The 17,904-nt window shown below is 42.5% G+C and overlaps 2 protein-coding genes across 2 annotated transcripts; one reads left to right on the forward strand and one right to left on the reverse strand.

Moving 5' to 3' along the window:
• The first annotated feature begins 4,335 nt into the window (after window positions 1-4,335).
• tada1 (transcriptional adaptor 1) lies at window positions 4,336-12,325 on the forward strand. The gene is made up of 8 exons (XM_040022401.1): window positions 4,336-4,464; window positions 5,041-5,132; window positions 5,238-5,303; window positions 5,523-5,617; window positions 6,604-6,816; window positions 8,996-9,147; window positions 9,334-9,490; window positions 10,202-12,325. Exons 1-8 carry the CDS (start codon window positions 4,382-4,384, stop codon window positions 10,352-10,354), a joined length of 1,011 nt encoding a protein of 336 aa, XP_039878335.1. The 5' UTR covers window positions 4,336-4,381; the 3' UTR covers window positions 10,355-12,325.
• Window positions 11,804-13,953, reverse strand: LOC120727846 (transcription factor AP-1-like). Its single transcript, XM_040022402.1, has one exon. It carries the CDS (start codon window positions 13,567-13,569, stop codon window positions 12,598-12,600), a length of 972 nt encoding a protein of 323 aa, XP_039878336.1. The 5' UTR covers window positions 13,570-13,953; the 3' UTR covers window positions 11,804-12,597.
• Between the last annotated feature and the right edge of the window lie 3,951 nt (window positions 13,954-17,904).

Below are 17,904 nucleotides of genomic sequence, written 5' to 3' on the forward strand. Positions count from 1 at the left end.
TGCTGGTTGAAAGTTGTTTTCCACGGCTGATTCAAACGAGTGCTATGACACTTAATAGAAGAAGGATATGCAAAATCCAAAAGTTCCAGGGAATTCCTGGACCAGTTTGCAACACTTTGAATTTGACACTAATAAGAGTTGTCTTAAATCTTTCTGGCCCTGTCGGCTTTGTGTTGATGAGCCAGACCATCACACTCTTCAAGTGGTGTCCGTGGATGACTGGTTTCAAGCAAAGTCATCAACGCCAGGCGCACAACTTTGATCACATGGAACACATGAATCCTTTTTCTTTCTTTTTCAACCATTGTGTTCTCCCTTTGACAGTCCAAAAGAGTGCTCTTAATTACTTTATGTCTATAAATCTGTCTCATTATAACCGTCAAAACCTCTGTTTCCTGAGAGTTTGCCTGCATGCGTGTCGATGTTAGTTTAGAAGACTGAATTTAATTACATCAGAATATCTTGCAAACAGTAAAATTGAGATTAACGGTACAACTCTCATGTGTCTCTAATAAATCTGAAACTTTGGCCACCTGGCGTTTAGCTTACTTTGCCATAAAACTGGAAAATGCTTCCAGTCAGGATCAAGAGTTATAAAAGCAAAGCAAGTGGATCCAAAGCTTACAGATTAATGTGATATACCCCCTTTTTTTACTTCTAAAATGAGAAGTTGAGTAGTTCTGGAAACTACCCCCATAACACTGATTCCACGCAGCTGAAAAGATGAGAAAAAAAAGTGCAAAGCTATTAAAGCTGATTTTAGTTTTATTGTTTGAGGATTCTTCTGATTTTAAGAGGATTTGTCTTCTGTATAACCGTTTCTGTGCTCAAGTAAGCTAAGAGCTAGCAAAAAAGCAAATAAACGTGAAAATTAGAGGCCAAGGGCTTTAATCTGTCACAGGTCTGAAAATATATAAATGCTTATTAAATCCTTCATTTAAACATTTAGCCTCATTGAGATTGAGATCTATTTTTCAAGACAGACCTGTGAACAAAATAAAACACATACAAAAAGTTAGACAAACAGGTACATGTACACAATTTAAAAAAATGCACAAGAGTAGCTTCATAACATTTTGGTAGTTTGTTCCGTTTGTAGGTGGAGAAATATTTCAATCCAGTTTTTCCAATTTCAGTGTGAACAACAGGTACAGCTAATGTTTAAAATGTCCCACGGCCTGACATTGTAAGAGCTCCGTTTAAATTCAGTCAAGGAGATAAGCAGGCAATCTTTGCAGCAAAGAGCCTTGTAAATAAATATCATACAATGCTGCTGTCTTCGATTTACTGTACATTATCACATTTTGTTCTCTCATATAAGATACGATGGTGACCAGGAAAACAATCACCTGTAATGAATCGTAATTTACGGTAGTACACAGAATCAAGAGGCTTCAACTTGAATATAGAAGCAACATCACCGTAATCAAGCGTAGACAAAATTGGCAGATTGCACAATGATCTTACTAATCATGAATGAGAAACAAGATTTGTTTCTATGTAGAAATCCAATCTATTCCTTTCATTTTCTTAAAAGGTGCTCCGCATAAATAAAATAAAACATGCAGAAATGTGACCTACTGACATATACAAAGCATTTTAACAAAGTATAGGCCTACTGCTTGCTGAGAAGTGCGAAAGCAGGTTTAGATACCTTTCTAGAGCATGGTTGTTCTCTAAAACACTTTCTTGTGCTTTAATGCAAAATCTAGACGTCCTGTCCATCCCTGTCCTCCACTGCTACCCCCTGAGAAGCTTTACTGGATTAATTTCAATACAAATTTTCCCAGCTTGACCAAGGAAAAGGACGCTGATTATAACGGACCACCTTCCTGTTACAAATGTGCCTCTAAACCCTCAGTGAGAACAGACCCCACAAATCAGCCAGTGTGGGTTGATCCAAGTGTAGCCTTCCAATAACTTGTGCCGGTGACACACTGAACCCTCACAATTTTAAACAGCCTCACAGGGACATGGAAATGCCTGATTAACCCACAAAAACCAAACCCCTGCAAAGCCTCATGCTGGAACTGTGAAGGTGACATCCTTGGCTCCGGTGAAAGGACCACACTCAGGTCTGCACCAACTCAAAATACCTTGCCAGCAGACTGGGGATGGGCAAACGCTGCTACAGGTGTGGTCCTCTGAAAACCACTGCACGTTTCAGAGGTAAAAGCCCTCCTTGTCACTAAGTGAAGGTTCACTGTCTACAGATTTCAGGCTCGGAAGATCCCTGACAGTTCGCTGCTGTTTGCTATAAAACATCTGCTGTTGGGGGAATGTCCGTGAGAGTGACTCATTAGCTCTCAGAAGCTCACTTAGTGTCAGCAGCAAATCAGCAGACAGGATGTGGAGCTGTTTTCTTTGAAAATAAGCTCCATGATGAATTTTTTGCTCTAACTGGGACGGTTAAACAAATCCGTAACTAAGTTTGTTGCTAAGTGCCCTTTTGATTTAGGGCTCAACAGACACTTGTTTAAGATGGATCATCGTTTGGAGAAATCTGGGAAGGCTCACTTTGCTGTGGACAGCTACAGTTTCCAGTCTGTCCTAAAATTTCCAGAAGAGTGATAGTGTGTTTAGCTTTGAAGCAAACAAGCAGAGGCTGAGATTGTGAAAATGATCTTTATCTTGCTGAGGGGTTTTTCTCCAAACTAAGCAGCAAATGCAACCCAGAGATAACAAACAAAAGGACATGTGAACCATAGAACATTTGCTCCTTGAGTTTCAGCTGCTTATTAACTGACATTTAGTCTGTTAAATGCATCTAATAGCAATGAAAAAATCAGATGGTTTTCATCGTTCTTGCGTTTGGCATGGCAGGCTTGTTTATTCTGCTAAAGCCGCGAAAGCCTAAGATGATCAAATGCACATCCTTTGTAAAGAAGTATGACCTCTGAACACTGCAGGTTAGTCACGTAACTGAGGACCCGCTAATAGCCTACAGTATGTCTGTATATGTTCAGTGATTGCACTCATTTTGATGAATGACATGAGTCAGATGGCCTGGTTAAGGCTTCAGAACCTCCTGGGTATGTGGGGGCAGGGGCGAGGAGGACCATCTATTTGATGACTCAGCTGTTTTTACGCCAAAGTTAAAAGAGTGAAAAACAAAAAGGGCCTCCTGGCCTAAATCTGCTCTGGAGGAATATTATCTGTAAAGGACAACATATGGAACCACGGAAATGCTTTCTGATGAGCACTGTGGAGAATTGAGGTTTCTAACCTCAACTGGTAACTCTAAAGCTACATTTTTTTGGTGAAAGCAGAAGAAATAATCACTTCATAGAAGTGTACTGGCTGATGTTATAGCTGTTGCATTCCAAAGTAGCTGTAGGTGTGAGTGACTTTTGAATTGAGTGGAAATTTTAGTGGTTATAATGGGAAGTGCGGGCAGGCATGCTTCATATTGGAGGGAAACTTCTGTGATCATTAGAAGTGTTTCTTCTGGTCTAAGGGGAGCTAAAAACAAAAAGTAAAAAACCCATAAAAACTCAAAACCTAGTCTGCAAAATGTTGAAAAAGCCTAGAGCATGAAAACAAGACAATGTGACCTTTTTCTAAGTTTGTCGTAAAAGGTTGCAACACTGCTTTACGTGATTTGTTTTGAAGGCTTTGATCACATTCTTCCCACTGGTCTTGCAAACTGACTCTGGAGTCATTCTTTATACACGTCAGCTCAGGCTCTAAAGTCGTGTTAGCACACAAATGCTGTGTTCTGACATGAAAGCTGTTCACTGTTAAACACAAAGAGCTAAGATTCTGCTTGGTAAAAGACAGACAACATTTGGGGGGGCATCTTGACCTCTTTGTTAAGCTTATGAAATTTACAAGATTAAAAGCACTTTTATTCAGCTCTTCTGCATCAAGTGGACACCAGTGGGAGAAGTTTGTCCTCAGGGTTAAAATACATGCTTTCATCAAAGTTAACCACGTCTTTAGAGAGCTTGTCTGGCAGAAGGCCTTGAAGGCAAACCTCACTAATCTGTGTACAAATATGAAAATAATACCACACTGCCATCTAGCGGCGCAGTCGTTTGTAACAAAACCACATGGTTTAGTTATTCGTTTTACTTACATTGTGTTTTCCACTTCTTTTTGTTGTGTGATTGATTCTGTTATTTATCTTAGCTTAGTCATCATATTTATTTAATTTAGTCACCATATTTATTTAACCTAACTTATTTATTGATTGGTTATTGACTTTTTAATAGATTTCATTTAACTAGTTAGATTCAACTAATTTCAGCCATTACAAAATGCTAAGTGCTTTTCTCTCTTTTAGATTAATTTTGTGAAATGTATTTTCTACAATAAAGTTTATAGGTTTAGGGGAAGAAAATGTTACTGTCGCCGATTAATGACGTAATTGTAGGCGTTTATGAACGTCATGGCGGCTCATGCTAGCGAGCTTGAGATTGCAAAGAAGAATTTAACGGATGCAATTGGCGATAATGTCAAACAGTAAGTGAAGTGTTGTTTGTGTGCTTGTCTTTGTTCGTAGTCTTGCGTTTTGGTCCCATTTCTGTGCCACTGAAATGAAAAGGGGACTAACATTAATTAACTGCGCCTTGGACCAATTAGCACCTAGCTATCCTCTGCTACATTTTGCAGGATTTTGTTTTGTTGACATATTACTGTAGCATCTCGTTGGTATCTTTTTATGTCTGTGGTGAAGGTGATGCGTAAGAAAGGTGAGATTTACCTTGAGCTTTATTAGCTGTATGAACTTTAACGTTATGGCGGGTTTGTGTAAATCCAACTTGACGATATTTTGAAAAGTAGTGTACCAAGAGTTGGCGAGATGTGAAACTTAACTTAAAGACGACGAGTGAAAGAAACAGGAACAGCACTGTTGAGTATTTGTGATTTTAAAAGTTAATAGCACGTGAATAACGCGATAAAGAGATGTAATGACGTGCAGATGGTGCTTGTGTGTATGTATGCGTGTGTTTCTGTCTGTGTCCAGCATCACTTTGTGTTTTAGATGCACCTGAGTTATGTGTGTGTTGGTGCTTGCTTCTTGTTTCCTCCCTGCAGTTACTGGGCAAACCTGAAGCTGTGGTTCAAACAAAAGATCAGCAAGGAAGAGTTTGACATTGAGGCGCGTAGGCTGTTGGCACAGGAGAATGGTCAGTGTCAAAGAACAGCTCTCCTCTGTGCTAATGTGTAATGTAGAAATTATAATACTACTAATAAAAAAAATGGCTTATTCTGTGTTTCCTTCATTCATCCAGTCCATGTTCACAATGATTTTCTCCTGGCTATTCTTACACGGTGCCAGATCATCGTCTCCACACCAGGTGAGTTTTTTTTTAAATAATAACTGAATGCCTCTGAAATTGTGGCTGAACCTATATTTTATAACAGCTGACATTTTATGTATGTATTAAGCCATACCTTTTTGTCAGGACTGGCTTGGGAGCTGTTGAGATTAAAATTCAAGACTATTTCACCAAATAAAATGGGATCTCTGTTTGTGTCTTTCATGCACCTTGTTGTGTGTCCTTTTTGTCCTCTAGAGGGTGCAGGGTCATTGCAGTGGCAAGGTAGCTGTGCTTCAAAGCCCGGCAAACCGAAGGGGAATAAGAAATGTTCCTCTAGGCAAAAATTCGACGTAAGTCCTCCTTCATATTTTCATCTCCGCACGGCCTAGATATGTTCATGTTGGCAACAATACTGCTAAAACTGTTCCCACAAATTTATATTCTTTAACAGAGGTTGCACACACACCTTTAATGAATTGTTGAAAAAATACTTCTTATAAGGTTCTCCTCTCTAAATATTTTAGTTGCCAGGTAGTGTAACCAGTAAACTTTTATTGAGCTGCTGCTCCATTGAGTCTCTCTGTGGATGAGCTTTATCTCTACTGTGTTGGTCTGCAACTAGTGATGATAATCCATGTTCTGCTTTGCATTCTCAAAGGGCTCAGCATAGTGCCACATGACCCATTGCTCCCGCTGAAGTTTCTGGTTCTTGGGCCATTCAGTTCACAGCAGAAAAAAAAGACTGTCACCAGTCTAAGTCCATCTGACTATTAACACAAGACCCATTTAACTCTTTACCCCTTGAAAGCCTCCTAGGAGTAACCCTTGAAGCTTTTTTCTGAACTGAGTAGTTTCTCATATTTCAGGCCTGCTTATAGAACAGGTCATTCAGTAGTAGTAGATAGTAGACCAAGTAGACCGATGAATACTGGGGTGTCAAAATTCATAATTAAGGGTACAGTGGAGGTAGATGCCACAACAGCAACCTGACCAGCAAACCAACTGCTAGGGAAACCGCACAAAAAGGGCCTGGGCTTTCAAAATAAGAGTGGGGGAATGGTCCAACTGTAAATCACCCATGAATGATTTCATTTTCTGTGGCATGATTTAAAAAAAAAAACCCAAAATGCATTTAAAAAAAAAAAAAAAAAAAGGCTGAAATGAGTAAACAGATACACTTGGGTGGCCATCCTAAGTAAAGTGTATGTGTGCAGTACACTTAAAAAGTAAAATCACAACCGAGTGTTGCAGCTGCAAGGTTAGCCACCTCTAAATAACAGCTGTGTGCTTGAACAGTGGACTGACAATATCGCTCGGATGCTTGTGTGTCCTTCAGCATCGTTTCCAGCCTCAGAATCCTCTGAGCGCCGCCCAGCCATTCAGCCCGAGGGAGGGGGGAAGTGAGGAGGAAGAGCTGCGTCTCAGCGCCCACACTCTGCTGCTGCCCACACGGGGCCAACTGGAGGCTCGCATGATGGTGACCGCCTTTGAGGTGGGCTTGGATAACGTCACAGAAGATGCCATCAGCACCATGATCTATGCCGTTGAGGTATATACTAACAGTTCAACAGAAGAGTGACTGTTTGAGCCTCAGTGCACCCTCATAAAAGCTGAGAGTGTGACGCAAGTGATTCTTCTGCTTTTTAAGTCTGACATTGTTTAAACATCCGTGCAGTGGTTTAAATGATCAGAAAGAACATGTTCTGCGTCATTTATTATGCAGCACTGACAGCTTTGTTTTCTCCAGAGACTGAGCAGAGCTTTGTCGCTTAGTCACACCAAAATCTAACGAGATGTTTACCCATGTGTGGTGGCCAAAAGCAGGAGGGACATCAGTTGTACTGTCTCAGTCTGTGTCCTTGCCCAGCACAGTGTCTTTTTCACTCAGCTGTTTGAATTATTTTAAAGTTGAGTTATGAAACAAGTATATATAGAATATATATACAGTGGGGCAAAAAAGTATTTAGTCAGCCACCAATTGTGCAAGTTCCCCCACTTAAAATGATGACAGAGGTCAGTAATTTGCACCAGGGTCACCTTCACTGTAGAGATACAGAATGTGAAAAAAAATCCATATGCCATGTTAATTTGTAAAGATTTATCGTAAATTAGGGTGGAAAATAAGTATTTTCACTCAAAGTACAGGTTTTTAAAACTTCGTGTTTTTTCTGCTGCGCACCTGGCGGACCCTGTATGTGCAGCCCTCTTTAGCTCGTCATAGCGCCAAGACATTATTTTGTCCATGAAACCATAAAGCTGCCACTCTTTTTTGCTCTGAAGGATTGTGTCAACTCCGTTGTGGAGCTTTCTGGCCGCACTTTTCACCCTGACTTGTCTTATTCTGGCTCAGCAGAACTAAAATATATATCCTGCTTTTACACGCTCACTCACATAAGCTCAGCGATTCTCTGCGCGATCAACCTCTCACATGTTTAAGCTTGCTGCGTGAGATTTCACTTGTCATGTTGCATAGTAAGCTACGATTAATAAGCGATGTCAGAGGAATTGGTGCACAAATTCATCACTCACAGATCAGTGCTGTCGCTCTCTATACACAGTTCGCACGATTGCAAAGTGAAAGCAAAAAAACAAGCGCAATTCAAACGCGATTAAAATATGTCACATATTGACAGTGGCTCACCAATGCCAATGACATAATTACCCAGCTACATTTCTGAAAGAATGCAAAAGCATTGACATATATTTTTCCTTCCTACAATAGCCCGACGGGCAGGGCAGAGATAGATTTTGGTAGCCCGACTGAAAAAATCGCTAGCTCCAGGACGTCGGGCTAGCGATATTGCAAGCCCTGATCTGATTGAGGAATCACTCATCTTTGGAAAAGAGAGTTTATTACAGAGAAATGTCTCTTTCCAAAATAAAAGCTATACTATCCGCTTCTTCTGGGCTATATTCTCAGCAGCATAAGGAGAATCATGGCTAACAGCTGTCTAAATGACTCGGCTAAAGTTAGTAGCATGCTTGTTGTTTTTGTCTTTGCACTAGGATGATGTCGGCGTAAATGTGCAGTCATATTCGTTGTGTTCCCACTAGTGCTTTCAGGTTGATCTCGTTGAAATGACCTTAACGCCACAACACGGCAAATCTCCGTTAACGAGCTACCGCCGATCGCCCCATGCATGGGGCTAGACGGCCAACACGTTAACGAGCTAACTGCGCTAACACACTAGTTCCCACCCATGTAATTGAGCATTGCATGGCACATCCAACATACTGTTTTACTTTAGTCCATGACTCGCTTACCTTCAGGGTCATACCTCACATGAAAACCAAAATAATTCCAAACGCCAGATCTGAATGTTGCAAGGAGAGCTTAACTTCTGTCTTGCTAGCTTGCCCTACCATCTGACTATGGATTGTGTTTTTCTTGATCTGCTCTCGACAGTCAGCCTAGCGGAGTTACGTAAAACGCAGATACTCGCTCAAACTGCAGCAATCTGTCATCCAGTTGAAGTGACCCTGGTGTATGGTGTCATACATTTAGCGAACGCAACATTGGTGGTTGACTAATACTTTTTGCACCCCTAATATATATGTAGTAAGAGAGGTCTGTCTTGATTCCATTATCAGTGATCACTTGGATTAAACTACACTAAGCTATCAGTCAGTTTACATGCAAAAGCTAATGCGACCTGTTGCACCCAGAAATGAATGGGAGCCATTTTGAGTCTGACTGTGCACTGACTCAGTGCTCTGATTTATTTCAGCACCACTTGAAAGATGTCCTGACTGCCGTAATCATGCGGAGGAAGGCGTATCGATTACGAGACAGCCGTTTCCCCTACGCCTTTGGCAATGACGTCACGCCTCAACCCTATCTGAAAAACAGCCTTGCTGCTTACCACAGTGTTGCTGATTGGTAGGGACTCCAGCTTTTGTTAGGCTGTGAGAATTCTCAGTATAAGAAAATGCATTTGATACAGAAAAATGTGTTTGCCTCTCATTAGTGCAACTTCATTAAATCTTTTTAGTTTTTATGTTTGTATCAGTAGCTGCTTTCTTTTGCTGTCAGCATGGACTAATAGTGTACTTTTTTTCCTTGAAGTCCGCCACAGAGTGCTTCCCTCCCTGCAGGCCCACCACCGCAGGTGTCACCCGATGAGGCTGAGCAGCAAGCTGTTCATTTGCTGGCTTGTTCTGCTGACAGTCTTCCTGCACCTCTCCCTCCAATCAGCATGTTTGATCTCCTCGAGGCTTTACAGGTAAAATGTGAACAACTGGTCCTAGCAACATCAGCATATTTCACAGTGAGTTTGTTTGGAACAGCCCAAAGGAAAAGTTGTGATATTCCCAGGCAAGTGGTCAAATAATACAACCTTTGACCCTGTTAAATGTGATGGAGTTTTTCACCTTGAAAATTTGTGTGTGGGATTCTTAGAATCCTGTGAAGTTGTGTAATAGTCCACAAATGAGTGTGTAATAAGACTGATATAAACTCATTTTTCCAGCAAAAATGCCAAACTTTTCTAAGTTCTGGCTTCAAAACTGTGTGCAGTTGCTGCCGTTTTTTGTCTTATAATTTTCGAGCTGTCAGTTAGAGATAACAAAACTCATAGCTTTTTTTTTATTTTCTAACCAACCTATAAGTTTGAGGTCTTATTGCAGAATTGGTAGGCTGTTTGCCTTGTTTACTGAATAGTTGTGTTTACACAAAAATGCTGTTTCCCTCAGAAATGCATATGTAAAGTGTAAAGGTTTATATCTTCATGTCTTTCTCTTCATGTCAGCACATGAAATTTCCCACTCGTGGGACTAAAGAGTATCTTATGTGTATCTTATCGTGTATCTTATCTTTCTTTACTCTCAACGCTGGATTCTTTTTTTTTTTCCAAGCCTACCTTTCCTACCTTTCCATCATTTAACTATCAGAATTGAAATGGTTTTCTCATCTCTTTTATACTCGTTTAATGCAGGTTCACCACGGCGTGATGCCCTCCCACACCATGTACGCCCTCAACATGGAACGCGTCCTGTCACGGCTTTGGCACCCCAGCCATGAAGAACTAGAGCAGGACCACGTCCACCGGCAGCGCATAGCTGCTAAAGAGGGCGTGCTCGTCAGCTGAGAGCCCCCGGCCACAGGACTGTGCACAGACTATGGGGGTTATCAGGAACCAAACACAAGAACGACCCCCAGATAGATATAATTTAGGAACTCAACTCTGTGTTTGAGAACTTAAAGCTGTTTAGAACCTGGAAAAATTTGTGTTGCACAGAAAGATGGAAGACAAGTAAGATCAAAAGAAGCTGTTGGATGAGACCAGAGCAGGCAGTCGGCTCCAGTAATCAACTCCACCAGTCGCTTCTGGCAGACAACCGTCATTTTGTAACTTCTGATCCATAGTAGAATATAGTGTTTAATTTTATGTACACTGTCTGGGGATCCAGTGCAGGATGCAGTTGTGGAGTTTGTGGATAAGATGCCTTAACAGACTAAACCCTGTCTGAGTTGCCTCGAGTTCGTCTTTGCTCACATTGTCAGATACGCATCAAAACATCCTGTAAAGATACAGAAAAGCACATATCTAATCCTCAAGTGTTGTGTAAATAACCAGTTAACAACATGACATACGGCACGTATAAAAGATTACAAGCATTTAAATGGTCATAAAAGTTCTGGACAGAATATGCAGGTGTATTCATTTAACGGCTGATTAAGTCTTGTGTCAGGCTGAAGTTGAGGGAATCCATGAGGAGCTTATCTAAACCGATGTACCAAGACTCAAGTTAAACATAGAAACAGTCCTGTCATAACAGGTAGGGCCAGGGTGTATCAAGCAGTGAGTGAAAGCACCTGTGTGGGTTTACAGTCTGTGTGTAGGGTCTTTAAACTGCCAGACAGCTGCCTCCTCCAATCATTTACCAGCTGGTAAATGATTGGGCATGAACATGTGTCCAATCATTTACCAGCTTCTGGTGTCACTGTTGGGCTAAAGAGTCTGTTTTTTGTTTTATTTTGTTTTATTTTCTTTCCAAGTAATTGAACATGTGCCCCTCTGTTCAGGTTAAATGTATAAAATGTATACATTTGTACTTTTTTTTTTTCTACAGAAACGTATTTATATTACAGACAGTTATTACAGTTGAGAAAATAAATTTAAAAAATAAGCCTCCTCCTCTTTACAAAGTATCTCGTCTCCACTCACTCCCTTCAAGTGTGTAAACAGATCTGCCTCGGCTTCATGGCGTTTCTTGTAAAAGAGTCACCAGCTGTAGTGGGAGGACGGTGACTATAACTCGCGCGCGCGCACATACACACCCCCACCCGTCCCAGCGCTCGCTCGGGACCTCTTGCCATATTTGGCTGCCTGCGGCTCACTTCCGACGCTTCGCTGTCCAATGGGCGTCCGAGTAGCTTCGGCAACCATCGGGTGCGCCTCAGCGAGCTGGTGACTCAGTCTCGCGTCCGCCCCAGTTTCTCCAACAACAAACACTCCATGTAACACACTGCAAGACTATCCGGTCACCTCCAGGCTCATTTATCGTTAATCACAAAGCCACAACACACATCCTGCTGCATGTCCAACACTTTTATTTTCTCATATTTACATTTAAGTGCTCAAAATACTGCGTACAAATATTACTAAGTGTTAACTTGAGGTTTAACATTAGTTACAACTATATCACAAAGTTGCTTGAAGGTAAGTATTAAGAAAGTAAGGCAGTTTTGTCAGTAAACACACACCTATGAGTCTTTAGGGAAAGGTGTGAACTTTTGTTGTTGTTAGTGTTCTGTACATATAATCGTTGGTGCCTGGGATACTCAGTGCTTGACTCATGTCTATATGCATACGTTGCTACTTGACATAGTGAAAGGTTCGGTTCACATTGTGTCTATGCAATTTGAGCCCACATAAGCCCTATCTATCCTCCAGTCAGGATGCAGGATATGTGTGGGCCACAGTCGAGTGATAAGATGTGGACACTTGCCATAGCTGGTTTGACAGATTACAGATTTCATTGTGTAGTTTAAGGTGGAAATAAATGACAAAGACACAAAAAAAAAATGCCAAAAATATGTAACGAGCCAGATCAGAGGCGCTGGCAGAGCCAAGGTTCCATCTGAGCTGTGTGCGCCTGTGCAATAAGTTTGATGGCTTCTGCTCTGTGATAATTCACCGTTGCTGACCAATACCAAGTATCTTGTCAGTCAGCCTCCATGTGGATACAGTCTGAGCGGATATTTTGGTGGAGGAGAAAAAAAACAATGCGCTGAGACTTCCCTGAAAGGCTGAACGGGCCACTTTAAGCTGCATTTGGTCCCCGAGCAGTGTCCCTTGGTTCTTTTTCTTTTCTTCTCTTGGCAAGTCTAGTAAGCTTGGAGCTGCTGCGTCAAAATGAGCTGGCAGCCGCTGTTAACGTGGTCCATCACCTTTTGTTTGAGCAGAGCCAGCTCGTCCCGCAGGACGTTGGCAGAGGAAACCAACTCCGTGTTTTGGCTCTTTAGGTTTTTGACCCTGTCCTCCAGTCGGGCGATCCTCTCCAGCTTCCTTTTCCGGCATTTGGACGCGGCCACCCTGTTCCTCATGCGCTTTCTTTCAGCTTTGATGCGCTCTTGGGACTCCATGTCGATGGGGGAGAGCGGTGGGGTCTCGCCGGACATCTCCGGGACCGTCTGTGGCTCCTCTTTGAGCGCGTGTAGCCGTGAGTGCTGCGCAGCCACCGGCAGCTGGTGGTCCATGTGGTTGTGGGACGGCTGTGGGGCCGCCGGGTAACTTGTAGGTGGAGGTGGCTGTCTCTCGCCGGCAGGTGCGGGCGTGGAGCCTATTACAGCCCGAGTGAAGCTGCTCAAGTTGGTGTACTCCGGCGGCTCCGTGCGCACCGTGCAGCTGTAGGAAATCCCGCCGCTCTCGGGCGCAGCGGAGCCGGATGTCATGCCGTTGGCCGAGCCGGTCTGTGGGTCGGGCTGGGCAGCAGGTATCTGCTGCTGGTAGTGGAGCTCAGCCAGCGCCCTCACAAACCCTTCAGCGAAGCCCTCCTGCTCGTCGGTGATGTTCTTGGAGCAGATGAACTGGGTCGGGGTGGGAGTTGTCAGCCCGTTGCAAGACTGGATGATCAGTCTCTCCAGTTCAGGTGAGGCCAGCTTCAGTAACCCGACATCAGGGGACGTCAGGATGTCCAGGGCCTTGGCGCCCAAATGAGGTTTAAAGTTCTTCGGGTCGTTCAGATTCAGGGTCATGGTCTGTTTGAGGGTTTTAGGGTTGAAGCCGTACACTGCCGCCCCGTCCCGCTGAGAGTTGGAGGCTTCGTCGTAGAAGGTCGCTTCCATTTTTCTGGACATAAAGTTTTGTTCACCCTGAGGGAGATCTTTCTTTTTCTCCTTTAAAAAAGAAACGAGAAAACAGTCCAAGGTCGACTGTTTACATAGGTCCCGTGACAGTCCGTCAACTGGATTGCGATAGAGTCCGCCTATTGTTGAAGTTCAACTCACTTGACAACTTTATGTCCTGGGAAAACTTTTCTTTTGTGCGCCCTGCGCTCATCAACAACCAAAAATTGTCCCCCCGCCGCCGGGTCTCCGTGTCCGGACACACCGAATGTCTTCCGTGACTTATCCTCGCTCCCAAAAAGTAAAAACAGTGCCCGAAAACGTCTAATACTTTCTATCACTTCCAACGTGGAGACGAACTTTATCCACCTCTAAGCTGCAGCTCGCCTGAAAATAACAATGATGTCATTTCTACAGCCAGCGATTGGCTGGAGATGACTTGGTAGGCGGGATGTGTCTAATGACATGCAGGTTGCTCTGACAACAGGCCATATCCCCGCCCACCGCGATGGCTTATGGGATTAGGTAATGCAGACAGTGGAGCAATGTACTCTGGGATTACGTAGTGTTTTTGAATATTTAGTTACCCGCTCAATTACTAGTTATCCCCCGAAGTGCGCGCTGAGGGTGCGCAGAGATGAGCGCTGATTGGAAATGAACCAGGAATCTTTAAATAAGATGTTTCGGATCAGGAACATGTGATTTAAGGCTGTAGGTTTCACAGTCTTAAATATTAAAAATAAATCACAACAAAGAGATAATTAACCTGCTTGAAAATGCAGAAATTGTGGTGATCAGTGTGTGTGGCTGTACAGGAAGAACTACACGGGACTTTTGAGGAAGTGGGCACAGGTTGGCTGGTAAAGCAGGGTTAAAGACAGGAAAGAACAAGAACCTGACGTGCGTTGAGCTCCTTTGTTGCCCACAAAATATGTGGTCCTACACCTGTGCTGGTTTTAAGTTTCTTTTTGATTTCTTGCTATGTGAAGATGGCATGTGTCCTCAGCAGTGCACATATTTACTCGGAAAATGTGTATCTGTGCCATACAGTATGTGGAAACAAGTAATATCCAAAAAGCTTAGAAATATAAGAACAAAAAAATTATTATATGTAAACAAATGAGTATTAATACATAAATGTACACTAGGCCGTAAGCACTAATTTATAGTCTTGTATGGGTACTCCATGTTTCTATACATGAAATTTATAATAGACTATAAGATTTGTGCATCTCTAACACTAACATTGTTGTATAACAAACATTTATGCAGTTATGGTCTGTTTTTCTTAGTACCAGTATCATATGATGCAATAAAATCAAGTTAGCTGCTGAGCCAAAGAGTATTTTATTTAGCTGATCATTTTCAGGAAAAAAAAGCTCTTCAAGGAGAAATTTGTTCCACTCTTTAAGGAACATCAGCTTGTAAATTTCCACAGCAGCCTTTTAGAGTGTTTTTTCTCTTGAATGTGTTCATGCAGAGGATGTCAGTCATTCTTTTTGATGTGTGGCTTAAAAAAAACAAACAAAGTTGCGTAATCCTGTTTGGAGTGTGTCAAACGTTTGGCATGACGTGAAAATAAACTAGCATGCAACTTTTTGTTTTGATTAAGGTGCAGTACTAGTTAAAACATTTATGGACACATATTTATTTTACAATGCATTTTTGCACAACATAAAAAGTAGTTAAAATAAATAATCGTAAAATACAAATGGAGCTCTATTTTAGGTATGATTGTGACCAATCTATAGATGAAGTCTGCAACAGCAAAGATGATGGCACAGGTGTAACTTCCAGGGGACATTTTTAAAACCTTATATTGAGGGGAAAGCCAGCACATTTAACAGCTATATATAATTTTTTAAAGATATTGATGGGGGAGTGTTTGTTTCCTGTAGTGGCCAATCAAATTAAGCTTATTTTTAATTATGTTATGAAATAAATACCCAAATAAGTTCCTGCAATAGATGGATGCTGAGTGGTGAGACTTGCTCGAAGGACTTTGATATGACACCTGAATTCCTTAAACACTGTAATTTTTGATTAATTGTTTTTGAGCAAAATTTGTCAACGCTGATAAGGCCACACTATTAAAAACTCTAGGCAACCTATGCACTGACAGGCTAACCCAACCCTAAATCTGCACAAAAAGTAAGGAAATCTGCGCTTGTTCAGCTTTTTCTTTCTTGGCAATTTCTTTCTTTCTTTTGTTCCCCTAAAATAATAACACATTTGTAAGGAAAATGCATTTACAGGTTGAGCAGCAGAGTTGAGTATGTGGACTGAACCCATGAAAAACTTGTCAGATCTTTTCTTCTTATGTCAAACAGCTTATTCTGCTATTGACTCTTGTTGTGAGCTGCTAGCACCCCAGCATGTGAGCATGGACCCTGCTAGAGCAGTCAGTTGGTCTGCTCCAAGCATGCCCCATTTGACTGATCTGGATCGGACTTGTGCCATAGTGCAACTTCAAGCTTGTGTTTTATAAGACCAAGTAGCAGCATTATTTGGAGTAAGCCCTAGTATCATCTCCAAATTGAAGGCCAACTTCTATCTAATGGGGAATGTCAGAGACAGTCATTGAAGTGGACGTCCCAAAACGACGACGCCACAAGAAGACCATTTCCTCACGTTGTCAGAACCGTAGGCAGTCTTCTACAGATTTGCAGTCAAGGCTTGCAGGACGACATACCAGTGGGTAGGCAACTCCCTCACTGGAAAAACAAGGCTTGTCGTCACTGGCGGCAATCTGAATGCATATCAAGATATTGAGATGACATTCTACAACCAGTAGCAATCCCATGTCTCCACAGTCTGGGACAGAATTCAGTCCTCTAAGACGACAATACTCACCTCCACAGAGAGGGGTTTATCAGAGACTATCTTCAGAACTTGGGAGTGGAGAAGATGGAATGGCCTGCCTGAAGTCCTGACTTCAACCCCCCTGAACACTCGTGGGCGTGCTGTTCGTGACCAACACAACCATATTGGCTGACTCGCAACAAGTCGGTTGAAGAATGGGACGCCATCCCACAGCAGTGCCTGACCAAGCTGGTGACCAGCTTGAAGAGGACCATGTGTATGGTTCTTCCACATGCTACTAAGGTCCCTGTTTGTTAAATGAATAAACTGTTAAATTGTCAATATGTATTGTTTCTTCGGACGAAATCATCCAATCGAATAAACGACACCAAACAAAAGTCCACAGCAGAATAAGCTGTTTGGTACTGGCAGAGAAGCATAGGTGCAGCCCACACACTCAACTCATGAATGCATTTTCCTAAAAATGTGGCACCATTTAGTGGAAAATAAACATAATGAATGCATTCTTTGGCATTGCAGTCTTAACCACCCCGCACTGTATGTATGAATATGTGTTCTTTCATTCACATAGGTAGACACAAAGCCAGCTAATGACAGCTGCTGTCCAGTCTGTCTGGTCTACCCCATTGTATTATTAAACATGTTCTCCTCGAGCCAACTATAAATAAGTTAACAGCCCAGACAGACAGGCTGGGATAACCAGGGCAGCCTGAGGTCAACACTCTCCAGATGACATGTTGTCTTCATCAGAAGGCTGCGCAACACCCATTCTAAAGTATGATACCCTGAAGAATGCTTTAGAAACGTTCTTTCTTTCTATCACACGGTAACGTTCTGGGCCACTCTGTCCATATACCTGTGTCAAGACCCACCGTGCAGTGTTTCCAATCAAACTATCGCTATGGCCTGGCCATGCTTCCTGTTTCTCTGTCAGCTTTTCCTCTCTACTGGGTTGACGGGGTCGCCTTTAGATAACAGTGCTTTCCTCCTCCCTGGCTGGGCCAGCTGTTTCCACTGCATGGAGTTTTCTAATCAGGAGCTGGTCCCGCCTGTCTCCCAACAGGCCCTGCTTTTGTTGTACAGAGGTGGGACAATCCAGCTTTCACGGAAACACCCCTCCCCTCTCCTCCCCTTTATTAGGGCAAAACACACAGAGAGAGTGTATGTGCATGTGTTGATGTATCAACAGAACAAAGTTTTGATTACCTTCAGGCATGGACTTGAGGGACACACACACACACATGCACACTGGCCAGTGAGAGAGACAGATGAGATTTCAAACACTGTCCATGCACTGTTTGTTGGAGACCATCTGTTTCTTCCTGTCCTGCTGTTTGGTTTTTCTCTGAAGTCCATCTCTGCTGATCATTCCTTGCCCAAACATACGGGTCACATCCAGCAGCACTTCCTTTACACAGCTGCTTAGCTCCTTTAATAACACAAATAGACAAGGTAGGATTTAGAATGAAAAACTTGACTATATAAAATTCCCCACCCTTTGTCCTTCCCTCGAGCTTGAGGGTA

Source organism: Simochromis diagramma, unplaced genomic scaffold (genome assembly GCF_900408965.1).
Source record: "Simochromis diagramma unplaced genomic scaffold, fSimDia1.1 OVJJ01000205.1, whole genome shotgun sequence".
Lineage (NCBI taxonomy): Eukaryota > Metazoa > Chordata > Actinopteri > Cichliformes > Cichlidae > Simochromis > Simochromis diagramma.